This window comes from Adiantum capillus-veneris, chromosome 13 (assembly GCF_014529385.1).
Source record: "Adiantum capillus-veneris isolate H3 chromosome 13, ASM1452938v2, whole genome shotgun sequence".
NCBI classification, from domain to species: domain Eukaryota; kingdom Viridiplantae; phylum Streptophyta; class Polypodiopsida; order Polypodiales; family Pteridaceae; genus Adiantum; species Adiantum capillus-veneris.
Window position 1 is genome coordinate 25,596,290 of NC_140943.1, and position 21,366 is coordinate 25,617,655.

Consider the following 21,366-nt stretch of genomic DNA (forward strand, 5'->3'; position numbering starts at 1 on the left):
TTGGCAAATATATATATATATATTTACGAGAGCATTAGCCGGCACAACATGCAAGAACGATACAACGGGTTTGATTTGTTTTGTCAATGGCTTCAATCACAACAGAGGCTTTGAGCATGCAAGTGTGGGTCATACTCTTTGCTGAGTATTAAAATAGAAAGTCTCCATATGCTGAGCTTTCCCTAGTTAAAATAAACAATCGTCATTGTCATCCTAGCCATGCATAAATGGAAAAAAAACATGGTAACAGGAACAGCTGAAAAAAATATCAAGCAGAAATACAAAGACACCCAAACACTTTATCTAAGATAATTCCCATGGCATTGGGCCAATGCCCTTACCATGAATAGTAATCAAGGCCCATGTTAGGATCTATGGCTAGAGCTTGATAACACCTATCCAAATACATGTTGACAAAAGATTAAATTGAGCATGCAACATTCAAGCCACTCCATGAACACAAGAAGCAAAGCACAGTTTAAAATTTATCCCAATCCCTGTAAAATAAATAAGATTGCCACCTTTGCAAAGCAGCAAGTAAGGTGGCAAATAGCAGAAAAAGCCACCACTCATACGTCATACAGATGATCGATGCAGTCAAGAAAAGCGCTACTAAGAGGCTTTCATATATGAATTTTACACATGCGCAAAAGTGTTTACATAAGACATTTAGCTAAGCTGTATAAAATAACCTTACTGGTGTAATGGTTTTGTAACACCATTCATTCATCTGAAGCTGAAAATGTTACACAGCCGGTCTTGCTTAGCATGGTGCATATTCTCACGATAAGCCAAACTTACTGTGGTTGGCTACTTGTGACTTGCAAACAGGACGAGTTGATGAAACTTTCCCATAGGCAACTTCTTAAGACTCCTACAGCTCCATCTCCTCACCTACCTCTTTGTATACTTCAATACACTTCCCCATTTGAACAGCCACAAGCATGGCCTGACCTGCCTCCGGAAAGTCTCTGTGCTGCATTAGTATTGTTTCCACACTTTCTACCTCTGTATCTATTCCCCCCATCTCCTCTTGGAGAAGTGGTAAAACATCCTCAAAAGATCCCCCCTTTTGGAGGTATGCTCCGCTGTAACAGCACTTAGCAGCCTGATACAAGGCTGTATTTTGTAAAGCTTCTACATGTTGCTCATCGCTCCAGCCATCTCTTTCTGACACCTCCCGCATCAGGATCCAATCATCCTGATCAGCCGCCTTTAACCAAGCAGCCTCAAGCAGGCTTTTGTTGCTCCTCCTAAAGATATCTCCACCCCATGCAAAGACATGGAACGCCCTCAAAATAAGGTCAGGGTTATCACTTCTAAGACACATTTCCACAAGCTGCCTTGGTGTCAGCACATCATCCTCTTCCGATATATTCAAATGGTAAGCTTCCGCCTGCCGCCCAAAAAGAGTCAGACCATTTAGCATTTTCAACATCCACAAGCTAAAAATGCCTAAAATTTAATAAGTCAATTAAAGGATAAACTAGATCGCAAATGCAATACAATTTGATCAGATTTATACCATACCTGCACCTCCAGCATCTCAATATCTGCATTGATCTCCATGACTTTTTCACTTGTAAGCATCTCTCCACCTGATCATGCGGTCGAGTGAATTAAAGCATCCCTGTACATACACATAATTCACTTTTACAGAAACCAATCCACAAACCTGCAAGGGCCGAAAGCTTTGCCAGGTTCAAAAGCCTTTTTCTGTCAGCAATTTTCAGTTTTCCCACCTTGCAAGAAGGCCTTAACTCTCCCTGAATAGACTCCACCATAGCTGATACTGCTGGCTCTTTTGAAAAAGCCAACCAGTGTAGGGTGCTTGAAGTGAGAGTGAAGTGCTGCATATAGAGCTCATGAAGCCAAAGAAGATCCTTGTGATTTTGGAGAAACAATGCAAGATCATCCTTGAATTCCTCTCCTAAGCGCAAAAGCTTGGAAAATTGCTTGCTTTTATAACATTGCTCAAAAACAAAATTGCTGAATCTTCCTTCTCTCAACCCCATACTTTCATGCTGCACAGCCCAGATCAATCTCTCTCTCTCTCTCTCTCTCTCTCTCTCTCTCTCTCTCTCTCTCTCTCTCTCTCTCTCTCTCTCTCTCGTCAGGACTCACATGAGGCCTGGCGTTTATTTCATGAGCACTCATCGCCTCCGACAATTACTTCTCCTGAGATTTGGGGTCAATATGTAACATCATTATATACGGTATCTAGACAGCATCCATTACCAGATCCGCTAGAGCCATACCCTGCTACCAGTACTTTCTTTACTACGGAAATGGTGGAAAAATCCATTGATAAGATGAAGACAAGAAGAGCATATGATCACCAGGGTTTAGTAGCAGAACAACTGATTCATGCAAGGGTTGTCCACGTTCGACGTACGGGACGTTTTGTATGGGACTCGTCCAGTGTGTGTGTGTGTGTGTGTGTGTGTGTGTGTGTGTGTGTGTGTGTGTGTGTGTGTGTGTGTGTGTGTTTTGGGGTGTGCGGGGGCGATTTGTGGTGTGGCATTGTTTTGCATCTCGACTGCATTTGACCAAGAGCCCAATGGTTGCATTGGCTCAAATAATCATGACCTATGCGGTGAGGCTCAGGTAGCGTATCTACTATGGCCGCCACCACTTTGGAGATCATGATTCTTCTTTCTTCAGACATTGCCGTTTATAATTTCCATGGACAGATCTTTCATGTTCTAACTTGTAAGACTTAAGTTACAAGTATTTAGTACTAAGTACTAAGGTCTATGTCATGACTCATATAATCTATCATGTTCTAACTTCTGAGTTTGAAAACTTCTTGGTTTAATCTCTCTTGTAGTGTGTAAGACGCATGATTTTTTTTTTGCATCGTACGTTACGTCACCGTACGTCTAATTTTTTTTAATTCGATTAGTACCGCACATCTTCATAGGTGTACCCGTCGTACGTGACCGTACGTGTCAACCCTGGAACTACTTTCAGAAGTCCTTGCTCGTCTGTTTAATCGGGTCATGTGTGAAGGATTACCTGAATCTTGGAAATTATCTACTATCGTACCTATTTTCAAGTCAGCGAATCCTATGATACCCGGGAACTACCGTACCATTATGGTGGGTCACACATTGACCTGACTGTACGCATCCATTCTGCAACAAAAATTGAGTAGATGGGCAGAGAATGAGGGCATAAGGGCAACATGACAAGCTGGATTCAGAAGGGGTTATTCCACTTTAGATCATATTCTTACGCTCAGAGCCATTATTGAGGAAGGAAGAGCAAGCAGGAGAAGGATGTATTGTTGCTTTTTTGGATTTCCGAAAGCTTTTGATACAGTACCAAGGGCCAGATTGATGCGCAGAATGCAAGAGTTAGGGGTCCCCCAAGAGATTATCTGGGGGATCATGGCCTTATACGGGTCAGTAACTGGTTATGTACGTACTCCAGAAGGGGATTCCAACATTGTTCATTCCACCGTTGGAGTAAAGCAAGGATTCCCACTGTCCCCTACTTTATTTGGTATGTATATAGATGAGGTATTAGATTACATTGATAGAGAGGGTGACAAAGGTGCTCAACTTGCAAGGTCATGGATCCCTCTGTTGTTGTATGCAGATGATATTGTATTGATAGCAGAATCATCAGATGGAATGCAGAGGCAATTAGATGCATTACATAAATTCGCGGAGGACAACGGATTGTCAGTAAATTTGGGTAAAACCAAAGTTATGGTGTTTAACACCACACCGCAGTGGGTTAGGAGATCGGCACCTACATTTGCATATGGCCAGGATACAGTAGAGTACACAGATTCATACACATACCTTGGTGTGCTATTTACAAGACCGAAGTTTACTCTTAAGAAAGCAGCGAATGCTAGATTGTCCAGAGCCTCTGCGGCCTTGGGAGGGTTGGAGAGGATGTGTTCACAAGTGCAGTTTCAGGAACCACGAACAAAACTTTGGCTCTTTCATACTTTGGTGGCTTCGGCTATGCTTTATGGGGTCCAGATTTGGGGACCCTCTGTGAATCAGGATAATTGGAAGTCAATGGAGAGACCTTTGGTATCTATGATTTCCCGAATGATTAGAGCCAAGGCCTCCGTATCACACGCGATTACCCGAGCGGAACTAGCTGCCCCTCCGATAGAAATTGAAGCTCTTACCAGATCAGTGTCCTTTATACATGGTTTATGGGATACAAATAATTGCCGATATACTAGATTGGCCCTCGAATCCTCTCGACAATTAGCAATGAAAGGAGATACATCATGCTGGTATGCGCAACTCTCCTCGTGGTTTCAGAGACACAGGTTCAGTATGGAAAGATTACCCCCCTTCCAATACTCTCTTGAGGCTCCATCACTGGCAGTCACACGAACGGAGATTAATAAAATCATCCGCTAGGATCTTATACAATTGGACACTAAGAGGGCATGGGTAGGTCCTACATAAGAATTGGGCACGAAGATGGCCGACTACAAAGAAAACTTCCTACAGCTATCTGAAGATGGTTTTGTGATTCGCCCGAGCTACATGGATACCCACCTGTCTCATGGTTTGAGGTGTGCTATTGGTCAGATTTGTACATCCTCACACCAGCTAGAAATTGAATTTGGCAGATTTAGGGGAATCCCACTTGAGAGCAAAATTTGCAAGTTATGCGGAATGGAGCCGGAGACAGAATTACACTACATATGCCATTGCACTATATACTATGAGATACGTGGGCGTTTCCATTGCCTATTTAAAGAAGGCTTTGGACGTCTAGATAGAGTCATGCAATACAAAGATCAAAGGTGCTTAGGCCTGTACCTACTGGAACTACATCGGCACAGGGATAATCTAATGAGAAGACAAAGAGCACTACAGCCTCGAGGGCAGATCACAGATTTCTTCGGATCGAGAGAAGCAAGAATGGAAGGAGAAGCAAGAGGCCAGCAGCGAGCACAAAGGAGTACCCACATTCATACCAAAGGCACCCTCATTGACAGCGCGATTGAGCTTAGGAAATCGAGACGACCACGATCGAGATGCAGAAGCACACTTCATCGGAGGAGACTACAACAAAGGATAAGAAGCATTCTAGCCAGACACCCAGAATGCTCCTAAGAAGTTTATCTAATACTTTGTATTTAGTTTTTCGCATTTATTTTCACACTTTTCAGACATTGTAACAGATTCATCACTTTTGTATCAGTTTGGTCTCATAGGTCACTCTCGCCTTTTGAAGACGTTAATATAACATTTCATTTCATTTCATTTCTCTCTCTCTCTCTCTCTCTCTCTCTCTCTCTCTCTCTCTCTCTCTCTCTCTCTCTCTCTCTCTCTCTCTCTCTCTGTGTGCGCTCCCAACGGGAGCCAATATCAATGTGCAGCAGTCAGAAGGGAGTCTCTTACAGAAGTGCAAGAAAATTAATGATGACACGGAAAAAATTAATGCCACGCCAGCACCCTAGCGAGCAGTGAAAAGAGGCCGATGGATATGCCAAAAAAGATGCACGCAAGGCTGGTTCGTTGTGCGCAGTTGACGGTGGATAGCAACAAGAAAAGTATCACACGAGGTGCCTAAGGATGGATCAATCAGCTGACCTTGGGGATAACGATATTTATGAAATCCCTCCTAAATCGAAAGCAACATTTAGGCGGAGGATTCAAGAGAGCACACTGTCGCCAGGTTCTGTCAGAGCAAAGAAACTTTCTAGAGTCAAAGATGACTGTATGAGAAGGTACAAGTGATGATTAAGGGAGAGCTAAGCCTTTTGACGTGTGACATTGAAAAAGAGGTATGCAAAAGCGGAGACTTACAAAGAAGCTATGAATGCAGATACGAGGAAAGAGTTGGACAAAGAAATGCAAGGTAAGCGTGACGAAATGTACACCATTGAATGTCGAAATGCAGACTATAGTGAGGGCAGAAGTGAATGTGATGGAATGGGTGATGAAAAAAGATTTAGAGGATGCACTTGTTGCTTTCGAAACCTGGAAATCAAAAATGGAAGAACGCATAAATGAAAAGGATGCATTAATTGAAACACTTACGGCAGAACTTGTAGCTTGCAAAAATACCCTCAGAAAGGAGAGAAAAAATCAACCCTCAATGGTAAAGGAGCTCAAAAGCATTAAGGAGCAGGTGAAAACTCTACGGGAAGAGGAAGAGCAGAAGGCACGATGTAAGCTGCAATCGGAATGAATGTTTGAACTTTGCTCAAGATGAGTGCTCCGAACTGTGCTCAAGGTTCCTTTTTCTTATGGAAGGGAGAGCCTTTTGTTCTGAATGAGAGAGTGCAATGGACACACAAAGTGAATGGACACAGTGTGAGAAAGTGTATGAGACTGAGAGATAGAGAGAGAAGAGAATACGACACTAGAGACGTTGTAAAACCCTCCTCCGAAGGCCCCGTTCTTGTTGGCGAGAGTGGTCTACTATTGATTGCACAAACTGGTAAAAAGGGGATACATGAGACTGATGCAAGTCTAGGCTATGTCGATGTCGTCGACGAGGATGATGAGACCGACTCTGGGGCTGAAAACTGATGCACTTTATCTGCTGTCCAAAACCGCCAATGGCTGAAATCTGCTGAAAACCAAAACGCTGATTTGGGGCTGATTCCTGCTGGCTTAAAACCATTGTTTGGGGCGGTCAAAACGCTGAAAATATGATGCTATGCATTGCTGAAAACGCCAAGGATATGGGTGATACTGGTCTGCTGAAAAACGCCAGCAAGAGGTGACTTATGGTGATGAGACTTCTTGATGAAAATCGTTGGATGTAGGGAGATCTTGGCAATGAGGCTATGGCTGAAAACGCCAGGTGGTTGGGGTCTTCATGGCGAGGATGACTTGATGAAAAACGCTAGGAAGCTGAGGTTCTTGCTTGGAGGGAGAACGCCACCAAGGGGGGGATCTTGCTGAGAGAGAGGGGGAACCTGCTGCCTGCGTCCTGTGTTCTCCTTGCTCTTCTACCAATTAGTGCCAGCTTAGATTTGCTTATATACAAACTTACTCAATTTGCCCTACCTACTTTCCAACAAAAGTCACTTAAATTAATAAGTGAAAATGTCAAAACTAGGGAAAATAGGTTAAATGCATTGGAAAATTCCCCTGAAGGATTCTGAGGGATTCTGATGGGAATGCTTATGGTCATGCTGTGTGCAACCGGAGGATATGCATCTACACTAAGTGATTCGTCATGCACGGTCTGCGAACAGACTCACAAAAGTGTCGAATCACTTCCTATTCTAGACTGACTTGACTGAACTGAACCCTGATCATGCTATAGCTTGTCCACGGACACATAGGGTTGGATATGTCACGTGGCATCCCCTCCTTTTCAAAGTGAGGCACTGGTACCGAACTGTATGGCGTCGAGGGAGACCGCCAACAATATCCGGAATCCTGGAAAGGACTCTTCATCGGCCCACTCTAATGTGTGGATCGTACGATACTTGAACTTCATAAAGGTCTGCAACGCTTGCTTCTTTGGGCCACGCCGAAAGCGACACAAAGTCTTATGAGTTTCCTTCCTTGCTTCAACTTCGTCTAGAGTCGTGCTTCTTTCTTCTTCAAGAATCTCCATGGCTGAAAATTCTTGAAACCACTTCCAACACAAAAACATGAACATACCTATTCCATGTAAAGTGAGTGGAAAAAATCTTGTCTTCCTAAAAGACTTTGCATGCAATGTAGATGAACAAATAGACGGAGTGTTAAACCGTTCACCACACACGTGCAAACAATGAGATCGACTCTTGTCTTGCTGATCTAAATCAATCAGCTGTGGCAATTCACAACGGAAATGCCTATGCTTCGTGCTCATACTTTCATGTGCTCTTTCTACAACTGTGTCGTGCCAAGGAAGAGACATGGAATGTGACTTCCTTAAATGCATACTTTTCAGCTTTTCATGAAAAATCCGCATACATTCGTGCTCATCCATGAGTGAAACGTGCTCAACATACAATATGTCATGCCTAGGAAAAGGGATCACATATAGATGCTGACTAAAATACAGGAAACGATCACGAATGAAACACTCGAACAATGCGTGCGTATCAATCATGCGAACACATAATACTTCCTATGAGGGTTCTTTGGACCTAGGCTCGAGAGCCAAGATCAGTTCTTCCTGAGGGATCGAATCTTCCTGTGGGGGTTCTGTGGACCTCGACTCGAGAGCCAAGATCAGTTCTTCGTGATTGATTGTCTCTGCAATGAGGTTAGCTGCACTAGAGAAAGTATCAACTAACACATCATCCTTGTGAACACTCACATCATCTTCATGCAAATCATCATGCTTGTGACAAATCACATCTTGATCATCATGCAAATCATCATGCTCATCATTATCAATCAAATCATCATGCAAATCCTGTGTGTCATGCTTTGGAAAAGAAGACGAGACTGCGAGAATCTCCTTTTCCTAGATCTCTTTAAGCTACGCCTGCACATTAGAAAAAAATAGGACCAATGCGGCTTTCCTTTCGTTGTGCTCACGCTCCATTTCAGCTCTTCTTGCTTTGGCCTCCAAGCGTGCTTGCCCGTGCTCGCGCTCACGCTCTATGGCTGCCCTTCTTTCTTCGCGTTCACATGCTATGGTTGCCATTCTTTCTTGGTACTTACGATCAATTGCTGCCTTTCTTTCTGTTGTTCTTTCTTCGCGTTCCAACTTGTTGTCCATAAACAAGTTCGTCAACTGCTTCATAGGAGTTAGTGCAATCCTGGGCGTAGATGGGAACGGGGGAGGGTCAGAAAAACCTCCTCGTGGGGAAAATTCTTCTTCGCCTCTGCTCATCACCTCCAAGACAAGTATCCATTCCGCTTCGGGTGATGATCATCCACTGAAGTTGTGGGTTCTTGTGGTCTTGGGTTCTTAAGTTCACGAGGAACTTGGATTCTTGTGAGTCTTGAGTTCTTGAGGTTCTTGAGGGTCTTGAGGTTCTTCTTTCGCTTGCAATCTAAGTTAGAGAAGGATCTTCTCTTTACCCGAGTTCTGCTCTTTTCCACGGGCGCACCCCTTGGCGGCCTTGCGCTCACACCAAGGTTGCTTTTTCCCACCTCACGTCGATTGGCCGGCCGCTAAGTGCACGGTCCGCTCTCAATGAGTAAAAAGAGGCACAAGGGGAGGCTGACAAGCCCTTCTTTCCTGGGATTCCTGTCACTCTTCAAAAACACGATTAGGAATCGACACACCCAAGCGAGCTTGGGCTCGTGCGATCGCAACAAGCAAAAAACAAATATGTGGTTCTTTCCTTGAGTGATACAGAACGCTGTCAAAGCTCTGATACCAATGTAAGGTGCAGTGGAATGAATGTTTGAAGTTTGCTCAAGATGAGTGCTCCGAACTGTGCTCAAGGTTCCTTTTTCTATGGAAGGGAGAGCCTTCCGCTCTTAATGAGAGAGTACAATGGACACATAAAGTGAATGGACACAGTGCGAGAAAGTGTATGAGACTGAGAGATAGAGAGAGAAGAGAATACGACACCAGAGACGTTGTAAAACCCTCCTCCAAAGGCCCCACTCCTGTTGGCAAGAGTGATCTACTATTGATTGCACAAACTGGTACAAAGGGGATGCATGAGACTGATGCAAGTCTAGGCTATGTCGATGTCGACGACAGGGATGACGAAACCGACTCTAGGGCTGAAAACTTATGCACTTTATCTGCTGTCCAAAACCGCCAATGGCTGAAATCTGCTGAAAACCAAAACGCTGGTTTGGGGCTGATTCCTGCTGGCTGAAAACCGTTGTTTGGGGCGGTCAAAACGCTGAAATTCTTATGCTATGCACTGCTGAAAACGCTAGGGATGTGGGCAATACTGGTCTGCTGAAAAACGCCAGCAAGAGGTGACTTATGGCGATGAGACTTCTTGATGAAAAACGCTGGATGCAGGGAGATCTTGGCGATGAGGCTATGGCTGAAAACAGCAGGTGGCTGGGGTCTTCATGGCGAGGATGACATGATGAAAAACGCTAGGAAGCTGAGGTTCTTACTTGGAGGGAACACGCCACCAAGGGGGGATCTTGCTGACAGAGAGAGGGGGAACCTGCTGCGTACGGCCTGTGTTCTCCTTGCTCTTCTGCCAATTAGTGCTAGCTTAGGTTTGCTTATATACAGTTTACTCAATTTCCCCTACCTACTTTCCAACAAAAGTCACTTAAATCAATAAGTGAAAATTGTCAAAAATAGGAAAAATAGGTTAAATGCACTGGAAAATTCCCCTGAAGGATTTTGATGGATTTTGATGGGAATGCTTTTACTTTTTACTTTTTTGGGCTAGAGCCGGCAAGCCAGCAAGGAACTGCCTTTGCTTCGCGTGCACGCAAACGAGTCAAAGACAAATTACCTTGCGGACTTGCCGACAAAGGGAAAAGCGCCTCCATGCCGTATCGTGGCATGTCAACGGGGAATGGAAGCAAGTTTCCCCCTCGGGGGAGTAAAAAGTCTTTTCATGCCATGTTAGTCAGTCCATGTTCCCTTGTTAGTCACGCCACCCGAGGGTAACGTCGGGAAATCACCAAACGAATTCAGTGATGCATTTAAGGACCAAGGCTGAGAGAGAGGGACAAACCCTTGTAACTCACAGACCGTACTGAATCTTGCCCAAGTACTCCAGGATTTTCGCCTGGTAGAAAAAGGCCCCCGTCCAGCGGATGTCCGGTAGGACTGCCATACCCAAGGTGGGCGTCGGCTCAAAGGAGGCATCCCGATCCGGCCAACCATGGTCACCAAGGCCCGCTCGGAAAGCCCCAGGACCATGTTAGGCGGGACCGCACCGTACGCAATAACTACAAGCCCTACGAGCTTTCAACACCCTCACGGGCCAGAGCATTGTAGTATCGCGGTACGGCCCCATAGAGGAATGCTGCAACGTTATCCGCATAGGCACTCCTCAGCTGCGGTCCACGACGACCATTATGGGCCCCACGGGGGACAACCCATCCTGGCAATCGCTTTCCGCTAATCTCCCCTCCCAGGAGTAACACTTCGGTATCTTCACCGCTCGGATTGTTTAACAGCCGTCTAGCATGTTCCAAACAGGGTCGTATTGAGCTTCTGAGATTGTCCAGTTCAGGGCACTGTACCAACAAGTGCGTAAGTGACCTTGAACCTTCTTCCATTCCGCTTATGATCATGCTGTGTGCAACCGGAGGATATGCATCTACACTAAGTGACTGGTCATGCACGGTCTACGAAACAGACTCACAACAGTGCGAGATCACTTCCTATTCTAGACTGACTTGACTGAACTGAACCCTGATCATGTTGTAGCTTGTCCACGGACACATCCGGTTGGATGTGTCACGTGACACACGAACAACCTCTTCATGGGCGGAGCACCTATTCAAAACACAAGAGAAGGTTGATAAAGTCGGATGTGGATTGAGGACACAAAGAAAGGAAAAGATAAGATGCATGAAGCCACACCAACATCCACTATCATCAATATGAAAATTGAGGAGGAGAAAAAGAGGAAGACTAGAGCCCTTTATGTGCATGTTACAAGTCTTAAAGACACTAGAAAAGTAGACGAAGAAGTACAAGAGCTCTTGAAGCGCATGGGTATTTCTAAACCCACCCACACACACAGGTGCTTGGGGGTTGGCAAGAAGGGGAAGCGATGAGAAAGGAAGTCCCAAGAAAAGAGCACTCATTATACGTTTCCTTACGCTAGAAGCTAGGAAGGAAGCTCATGAAGAAGAGACCAACGCTCAAGCAAACTCAGATATTTTTGTGTGATGACCTCACTCTAACACAAGTAGCACACATGCAAGAGCTGATGCCAAAAATCAAGGCGGCAAAAGAAAAGGAAAAATTGCTTTCTAAAGGGGAGGGAGAGTAGTGGTGTTGGAAAAACGCACCGCCTGACCGTGCGAGACCTATTGGACCAACCTTAAAATGGAAACATGGAATTGTAATGGATCAATGAAGCTAGATGTAGGCGTATTTGAGGATAGCTTTAAGGGAAGAGACATTATTTTTAACTTGGAGATGCATCAGACTCCTGGCGGCACATTACCTAGAGTGACGGGATACCATTGGAAGACTACTTGTAGGTAGGATGTGAGATCAATGCATAGAGGACGTGGGTCAAGAGGTGTGGCAGTCCTATTCAAGGAGGAGCTTCAGCCCCTCATTTATATTGTTCGGAGAGACGAGTAGGCCGGATATATGTGGGTCAAGAGTGAGCGGAGACAGGGAGGCCACTCTACATCGCATTATACTATTTTTTCCCCAGTACATCTCATTATGCATCGCCCAAGAGACAATCACTCTACATGATATTGGATGACAACTAGCAATGGAGATATCATTCTTATGGGAGACTTTAATGCCATCATAGGCTAGTCTCAAACGGATATTTGATCAGACCGGCCTATATGGACACTCATTTATCCTATGGAATACGACGTGCTATCGGTCAAATGCGCACATCATCACATCAGCTGGAGATTCAGACTGGCAAATTTAGGAGAGTAACAGTTGTGTCATATAGAGCCAGAGACATAGTTTCCTCACATTTGTCACTGTCCAATATACTACGAGATACGAGGCCACTTTCATTGTCTATTCAAAGAGGACTTTGGACCATTGGCTAGAATGAGATATTAGGATCAAAGATGCCTCGCGTTGTTTTTGCTAGAGCTGCGTAGACACAAGGAGAGTCTCTGGCATTGGGAGACATTCACAAAGGAAGATCAATGACTTCTTTAGAACAAGGACTCAACAGCCATTAGGTCGTTGACAAAATGACTACCTCGATCACTCGTGACTTCCAGAGGGCACCCAAACCTGCAAAAAATATTTTCATACAAAAATTTTGCGACAGTAGCGGTTGTACAGTCGATGGTAGCCACCACTTCGGCCCACTTTGTTGCATAATCCGTTGCTACCAGGAGATACTTACGATTGCCAGGTTGAGCATATGGAGTAACTAGACCAACAAAGTCCAAGCCCCATCGCTCAAAGGGCAACCACGCCATAGATATCTGCAGAGGGCGATTGGATTGCTTGCTAGGCTTGGGTGCACATCGCTGATAGACATCACAAATTTTGACATGAGCAATAGCATCTCTAAATATATAGGGCCACCACAAGCCCGTCTGTAAGATTTTTTGCGCCGTGATGTGACCGGGATAGTGGCCACCTGTAGGACCACTGTGTGCATCCTCCAGAATGTGGTCTACCTCATGAGGGGAGACGCACCTTCGCAGCATACCATCTGGCCCAGATTTATAGAGCTGTCCACCAATCAAGGAGAAAGGTCTAGACTTCAGCAAGAGTCTTCTTTTTTGCAAGGGAGAAGCATTCTCTGGATATAGGCCAGTACAAAGCACATGTAACACATCTCGATACCATTCTGGGTCGTGTCGACCTTAAAGAGATGACTATCAGGAAAGTCATCATCAACCCCAGTTTCGGGCTCACCTGAATGTATGCGAGAGAGATGGTCGGCCATGACGTGCCGCTTGCCTGGACTAAGGACTACTTCGAAGTCGAACTCCTGGAATATCAGTAGCCACCTCCAACAGACTCTTCCTTCAACTTGGGGTTTATTAAGAAGATAGCGTAGCGCATGATGATCAGTGATGATAGTGAAGTGAACCCCTAACAAGTAACGACGAAACTTTTGTAAAGAATACACCATAGCCAAACCTTCCCTTTCTGTGGTGCTATAGTTGCGCTCTGCTTTGGTGAGCAGGCGATTTGCATAGTGAACAGGGCGATCTAGGTTGTACTCTTTACTAGGCTAAGTCAACACAGTCCCCCACAGCCAGTTGACTTGCATCAGTATGCACAAGAAAAGGTAGAGACCGATCATGAGCCACTAAAATAGGTGCTTCAGTGAGGCGCTTTTTGAGATATTCAAATGCTTCACCCTCGGGTTTTGACCATTTAAAGGGTACTGTAGCACTAGTAAGTCGGGTTAATGGTTGAGCCACCTGTGCATACATACGTATAAACCTGCGATGATAGCGTGTGTGGCCTACGAAGCTTTGAACACCTTTCGGGTTGATGGGAGGTGGTAACTTCAAGATTGCCACGATCTTTTCTGAGTCAGGTGCTAAACCTTTGACAGACACCACACGGCCTAGAAGTGTGCCCTCAGTGACCAAAAAGTGACATTTGTTAGGATTGAGTTTTAGCCTTGCCTCTTTGCACCTGAGGAACACAACAGAGAGCTGAGCGAGGTGCTCCTCTAGATTTTCCACTGGGGTTGAACATTGGGCACCTGAGAAGGTCGAAAAATCGTCCATGAAGATGAGAAGATGATCCGTAAGTAAAGGACAAAATATAAGATATACCGCTCGATTGAAGGAAGGTGGAGCGTTTTTCAACCCAAACGACATCCTAGTGTAGATAAAAATACCCCAGGGAATCACAAAGGCCGTTTTCAACTGATCGCCTAGATGAATGCCCAATTGATTGTATCCACTAAACCCATCCATGAAACTGTACAAAACATGCCTTGCTACATCTTCGAGCACTCGCTCAGTGAAAGGTGTGGAGAGCCCATCTGGGATTGTTACCTTATTCAAAGCGCGGTAATCTACGCACACCCGAATTTTATTGGACTGCTTCTTAGGCGCTATCAACATGGGTGATAACCACTCAGAGTGCTCCACAGGTACAATGATCCCTACCTCTTGCATTTTTTCGAGCTCTGACTTGACAGCCTCTGCATACTTTGGGTTGAGCTTATAGGCTCGGCCTCTGACAAGCTTAGCCCCTTCAACCAGAGGGATAGTGTGGAGACCCAATTCTGGTGGGATTCCTTCCAAATCCTTGTAAGACCAAGCAAAAACATCCTTAAAAGAGTGAATAAAAGAAACTACCTCATCAAGTAATGTGGGATGCTCCCATAACCAAGCTGCTAAGAGGACGTGATGAGGGTTGTCAGAGTCGCCCAGGTTGACTTTTTTGACCGGGTCAGGGGGATGATAGTTTGGAGACCCAATTCTGGTGGGATTCCTTCCAAATCCTTGTAAGACCAAGCAAACACATCCTTAAAAGAGTGAATAAAAGAAACTACCTCATCAAGTAATGTGGGATGCTCCCATAACCAAGCTGCTAAGAGGACGTGCTGAGGGTTGTCAGAGTCGCCCAGGTTGACTTTTTTGACCGGGTCAGGGGGATAGTTTGGAGACCCAATTCTGGTGGGATTCCTTCCAAATCCTTGTAAGACCAAGCAAAAACATCCTTAAAAGAGTGAATAAAAGAAACTACCTCATCAAGTAATGTGGGATGCTCCCATAACCAAGCTGCTAAGAGGACGTGCTGAGGGTTGTCAGAGTCGCCCAGGTTGACTTTTTTGACCGGGTCAGGGGGTGTAACTGTGGAGGGCACTTCAGACGTTGAGAACTGAGCTGCCTCTTGGAGCTTCGAGACATCATGTGCGCGTGTCTGATCGATTGGAAACTCCGCATACTCTTCTTGTAACCATCCTGGTGGAAACTCCTCGAATGGTAAATCTTCAGACACAGACATAACAGAGTGCTGTTGAGGAGGCGGGGCGTCCGACCTGGGAGATGTTATAGGAAGGGAGGAATCCTTGGCGATTTCATGTAGAGGAGATTTCTTCCCCCTTGGGGGATGTGTTACAGGTTTCCCGAGGCCGACAGCTTTTATCAGAGGAACATTTGAATCATAAGAATCAAGGACTAACACACTTACTTCTTCGACTGCTACACTATCTGTTGTAGAACTTGGGACCTTGGTGTCCGTCTGAGGAGCTGGGAGAGAGTGTTACCGGCACAAATGAATTTTGAATAGCGACCACATAGCATGGCATCGAGGTGGTAGCTTCCAACCACTGCAGCAGGTCTTCGTCAGGCCCGTCAGGTGGGATGGGTGCTCAAGGTCGGGATTGGATTGTACTGACAATGAGCTGTGATGAACCATTGGATCCATGACTCCTTCAAGCCGGTTATGGTTGCATGGAGGAGCCAGGAGTATGTATCCACATGGCGTCGTTTCCCCAATCACGAAGTACCTTAGTATGCCGCAACCATGGTCTACCAATCAACAAAGGAAATCCTCCCTCCACCTGAGAAAGACTGATGACCACAAAATCCAAGCTAAATGTGAAGTCTTGTACCATCAGAGGCACCTTCTCTACTATGCCCACAAGGTAGACTGTCCTTTGGTTTGCTAATGTAACGGTGAATGGAGCAGGGCAGGTAGGCTGCAGACCTAAGGCCTAAGGCCAACATAGTAAATTCTGGCATCAGATTGATCCCCGATCCACCATCCACTATGACGCCTGAGAATTGATGCCCAAGAATCGACACAGTGGGACGAGGACTTTTGTAGTCAGTGAGGGGAGTAACTGGATATGAATTCATGTAGGACTCCAAGGGCTGCACAGGTAGGTGCCCGCCACTAGACCCTGCACCAGGGTACAGAGATTGGATGATGGAAAGGGTGTCACTTCTAAAATTTGCATCAAGTCGAAGCATATCATACAGTGACACTTGCTGAAAGGTGTTTTTCAAGATAGACTCTGTTGTGGGCTTGTCCCCTTTGATTAGATCTTGCTCTGGTATCTTAAGCTTCTGCAAGTCCTCTACTGCTTCCATGAAAGCACCATCGATATATGATAAAAGCGAGGTAGGTTGGCTCTTGACACTGCCTGCTGGTTTGTCAACTACTAAGGGAGTATCACTAATTTGTGTGACAGGAGATGTAAAAATTGGACCAGGGAGGCTGAGCCCAAGAGCAGCTCTCTGTGCTCGTGTGAGCACACCTGTCGGCTCTTCCACTTGCTCCAACCCATCTCGAGAGGCAACTACAAGAGTGGAAGGCGGGGCCTGTGGAATGGTGCTGACTGTGATGAGGTTAAGCTTTGGGAATGTAAACTCCTGCTCGTTCTGGTTTGTGCTTGCAGATGTGGATGCTCGTTGTTTTGGGCAGTCCTTACTATAGTGATCCTTAGCTTCAGGACAATGTCGGCAAGGAGAAGACCCTTCTGGCAACGGACATTTGCTTTGATAATGTCCATACTCCCCGCACCTGTAGCACAAAATTGGCCTATTGGAGGGGCGAGGTGGTCTCTGTCCTTGCTGCATGGGACCGGATGTTGACGTGTAGAAGCTTTGGGGGACTGAAGGAGTACTAGCATGATAAAAGCTGGGAGATGCAAAGTTGTTGTGCATACCTTGCTACATAGGAGGTGTTGTCAGCAGAGGTGGGAACAGGTTTTGATGGCCATAGGGTGAGACCATGTTGGATGCAGGTGCGAGCCCTTGTTGGAGAGAAGGACCTAGACTTTGTTGAATTTTCCGCAATCCCTTGATATAGTAGCAATCCTTGTCTTCATGCCCAGATTTTTCGTAGAAGTAGAAAATAAGCCCGACGGGGACAGTCCTGTGGAGGATGCCTTGGAGAGCGACAAGAGTTGCACCATACCATAGCTTTAGTCTCGTACTGAGACCGAAGCTCTTCTAGCTCTCTCTTGATTTGATCCAAGGCCTCAAGATGTGGTGGTTTCTCTTGTCTAAGAGAGATTGATTTCTCTTCTTGGAGAGCGCGTTGTAGTTTTAGGGCTTCAAGTTCTCTGCGCAAAGAAGTCAAAGGATCAACAGGACTTTTTGAAAACATAGAGGGAGTCTCTGTGTGAGGGGGGTTGGTGAACAGCTTCCTAGCCCCCTCTATCCTAGTAGCATCTGCGATGAACTCCTCCAGAGTGGCGTCGGGTCGGAGACTCTCGAAGTTTTTGCTGAGAAGTTTTGGGAAGCGCCTTCTCTACCCACTTCTTAACCATAAATTCACCGGGTTGCTGGGAAAGCTCCTTCTCTACCCACTTCTTAACCATAAATTCACCGGGTTGCTGGGGAAGCTTGGCAACCAGAGACTTGGTTTTCGTCATAAGTTCTGCAAACGTCTCCTCTGGCTGGAGCACCATGTTGGCCAACTCATCCAAAACCTTCTCCTGATAGTCACTTGGCCTGAATGTTGCACAAAACTGTTGTCTTAAGGCTGCCCAAGTTGCAAAATGGTTCTCTGCAAACTGGATGTACCATTTGTCTGCTAAGCCATCCAAGGTAGATGGGAAGAGTACCACATAGGCATCCTCTCTAATAAGATCACAACCCCTACAGAGAGATACAAATCTCCTTGTATGGTTGTCAGCATCTTCTGAAGAGAGTCCTTTGAAGGTAGGGAACTTGATATTCACCTTGGCCAAAACACTTGCCAAAGCCTCCATGGCCCCTTGCAGAGCTTGTTGCTCAATAGCCTGCTGTAGCAGAATAGGAGAGAGATTTACTGGAGAAAGTGATCTAGAAGATGTGGAACCTAGTGAAGGAATCGGTGATGCATGTGGAGGTATAGGTGATGAGGTTGATGGACTTCTACTAGGTACCAAACGTCGTCTTCTGTTATAGTGCTTCAGAGGGCTCAGTAGTGCGCTTTGACACTCGACTGACCGCCTTGTATGTGTCATGCAGTGACCACCAATCCAACCAAGCTTTGGGCAAGAAAACCTTGAATTGGCTGAAGACTGGCCTAGACTCTACTAGACCAGGTAAGTGACTAGACCAGGCTGGACCAGGGACGAGACCAAGCTGCACCAAGGACGAGGTCTAGACCAAGGTCGAGGTCTAGACAAGGGTGGACCAGGCACGAGGTCTAGACCAGGGTCCAGGAGAACTAGATAGGGACGAGGACTGGTTGGACTAGACAAGGTAGGCGAAGCTCGGCAAGGTAGGCGAAGCTCTGCAAGGTAGGCGAAGCTAGATAGACCCAACTAGCTTCAAGATTTGTACCTCATAGAGTGAGATTTCAGCTGAGGTCCCACCATGATCGCCAAAATGAGAGCACCTGTAGCGCGGATAATGTGTCGTGCTCTCTACAGTGGGTGCTCCTCAGTGCAATGTGCGTGACAATCTCACTCAAACAGACTGAAAACAAAGGATCAAATAGACAACAACTGAGCTCACAGAGACACAATAGTAGACCAGAACATATGACTCGACTATCTCAAAGAACTGATACAAGACTCTGGCTTGGCAGCACACTCAGCTCCAGCCCAAGACTCACAGGTACAATGGGGGTATCGAGGCTCAGACGTGCCGGGACGGTGAAGACGTGCTGTGTATCGACTCTATCAAGACGACTACGTGAAGATCACCTGACCAAACCGGTACTCCTCATATATACAACCATAAAGAGCCACCAACGGCTCATAAATGACAACATCTAAGTCTATCTCCACTGAGTGGTGGTGATGACCTGGCCACAATGTCCACTAGACCACCGTATCCCTGCCACGTGTCACTGCCCAGCGTGACCGTCCAGTGTGGACCGGCCAGACCCAAGACCCCAACTGTAAAGTCCCAACTGTACTAACTGTCCTGTGAAAGTGACACTGTAGCCTGCTACAAAAAGAACTCACAAAATGAATCTAGGGTAAAGCTAACACACTTGTTAAACCTAAGCTCACCCCATATGAAAAAGTCGCACAAGGAATCATAGGAGGATACATCACGGCAGAAGAACAAGTCATTTATTCTAAGGAAGGTCGATGTTATCATTGTCACGTCAAGGGTCATATAAAGAAAACATGTCCTAAGAACCCATCCAACGAACCTAAGGAACCCACAGAACCCACATCCTCTGTTAATGCCATAAATGAGAACACTCGTGTATCCCAAGTTTCTCATGATCCTCTCATTGATGAGTCTCTCATGAAGTGTTATGGTCATGTGAATGGTCAACACATGGTGGTCTTGTTTGATTCTGGTAGTATGCATGATGTGATTGGTGACTCTCTTGTCGAAAGAGCCTGCTTGGAGGTTCACAAGACATCTCCTCTCGAGGTATCGAGCTTTGCTCCTGGTATGGACTCTCTCATCACGCAAGAGTGCCTTGATGTGTTATTCAGTGTTCAACAAGCTGCCTTCCGCAGGAAATTTGTCGTGTCTCCTCTCTCAAGATGTGATATGATTTTGGGCAGTAAATGGTTTCGTAAGCATAACACTCTCATTGATTGGGCAGACAATACTCTCACTCTAAATGCCAAAAGTGACATTTCAGTTCAGGATGTGGCCGCAGTGTACAAAGAGGGTCGGATGACCTAGAAAGATACAATGGCAGCATCTCCTAAAATTTAGGGAACTGCTATTTTGGGACCTGAAAATGTGTTGGCGTCATTACCTCCGGAATGACAAAGGGAACATTTTCTTACTCTGTCGTGAAGTCAACTGGGCAACCGGTTGGGATATTTTTAGGCGGCAACCCCGAAACGGGAAAATGCTTGTAAATGTGCCAAGTGGCACATTCTGGTGCACTTGCCTCATGCAACAAGAAGTGGCGCTGAATTTGAAGAAGGGAGAGCCTCATTTTCAGTTTTGTCACAGGTTAAGAGCTATGGAGTGCTTGCTTTCCCTCTTATGCACAGTGCGGTGCCATGAGTGATGCCCTGCACGCTACGCATTGCCCTCTCTCTCCCCTTTGGCAGTATGTTATGCCCCTCTAGTGGGCTCTTCATTTGACCAATGTACAGTTGTGTGGGTTCATGCGCGATTGCCGAGGCAAGAGCCTCTTGCACAGGTATTGGATTAGCTAGCAGCTAATCCCCCCGCAGGTACAGGTGAATTCGGAGAGGTTTCACGCCAGAAATCTTGTCCGATTCAAAGGGCAAGTAGCCCTACAGGTGCGGGAGCTCGAGGACTTGCTACGGATGCGACAGGCACGCGAAACGGAGCCCGAAACAGTAAATTACAGCCTGCTGTGTATTTTTGCAGGTTTAGGGTTTTGCCCTAAACGGACCCTAATACCCCCAGGAGGTTCGGGGACGCAAGGGGACCGCTGTATAGGTGATCTGGCGCAATTTCAGGGCTGAAAACAGAGAATTCAGCGTGCTGCAGATTCTCGCCAGGTTTTGCAAAGTGCCCCTATGCGTCGGGAAAGTCGGCCAATGCGTGGGAATACTGACCGTGAAGGGTTCTAGTACAGTTATGCTGCCGAAATCGGGCTGGAACAGTGGAAATTCAGCCGAGTTTGTGCGGGGGAGCTTGTAGGGAACCACAGCGTTTATTCCCTCTTTTGAACAATAAAGAAATACCGAAAGGGGCGCCTAAGTTAGGGGCCAATCTGGTGTCCGTCTATTCATACAGGTGCAATCTACCAGCCTGTATCCCTCTCCCCTTTGTTGTGTCTTGAAAGTACAGGTAAAATAGACGACTAATAATGGGTGAAAGCTAAATCAAGGTTTAAAGTAAAGTCTACCGCCCTTTTTGGATTGAACAGGCCGGTTTCATGGTTCCATCGACGGGATCAAATCACTTTTTCCCATAAAAGTGAGCCTTGGTCAGTTTTGGGCTTCAAGACACAGGGGATCATAGACCAGACAGAGGGAATTGCCATTATGCCCAA

General features: G+C 46.0%; 1 protein-coding gene across 2 annotated transcripts in view; it reads right to left on the bottom strand.

The window, feature by feature from the left end:
- Positions 1-465: 465 nt before the first annotated feature.
- LOC147443721 (Nucleoporin, Nup133/Nup155-like protein) overlaps positions 466-21,366 on the bottom strand; it is a 144,683-nt gene continuing 123,782 nt past the window's right edge. For both annotated transcript variants that reach the window (XM_086526529.1, XM_086526528.1), the window contains exons 6-8: positions 1,676-2,024; positions 1,531-1,598; positions 466-1,396 (exon numbers count right to left, since the gene is read on the bottom strand). In XM_086526529.1, the coding sequence (XP_086382655.1) occupies positions 875-1,396; positions 1,531-1,598; positions 1,676-2,024 (939 nt within the window). In that variant the 3' untranslated portion in view covers positions 466-874. The remainder of the gene's footprint in view (positions 1,397-1,530; positions 1,599-1,675; positions 2,025-21,366) is intronic.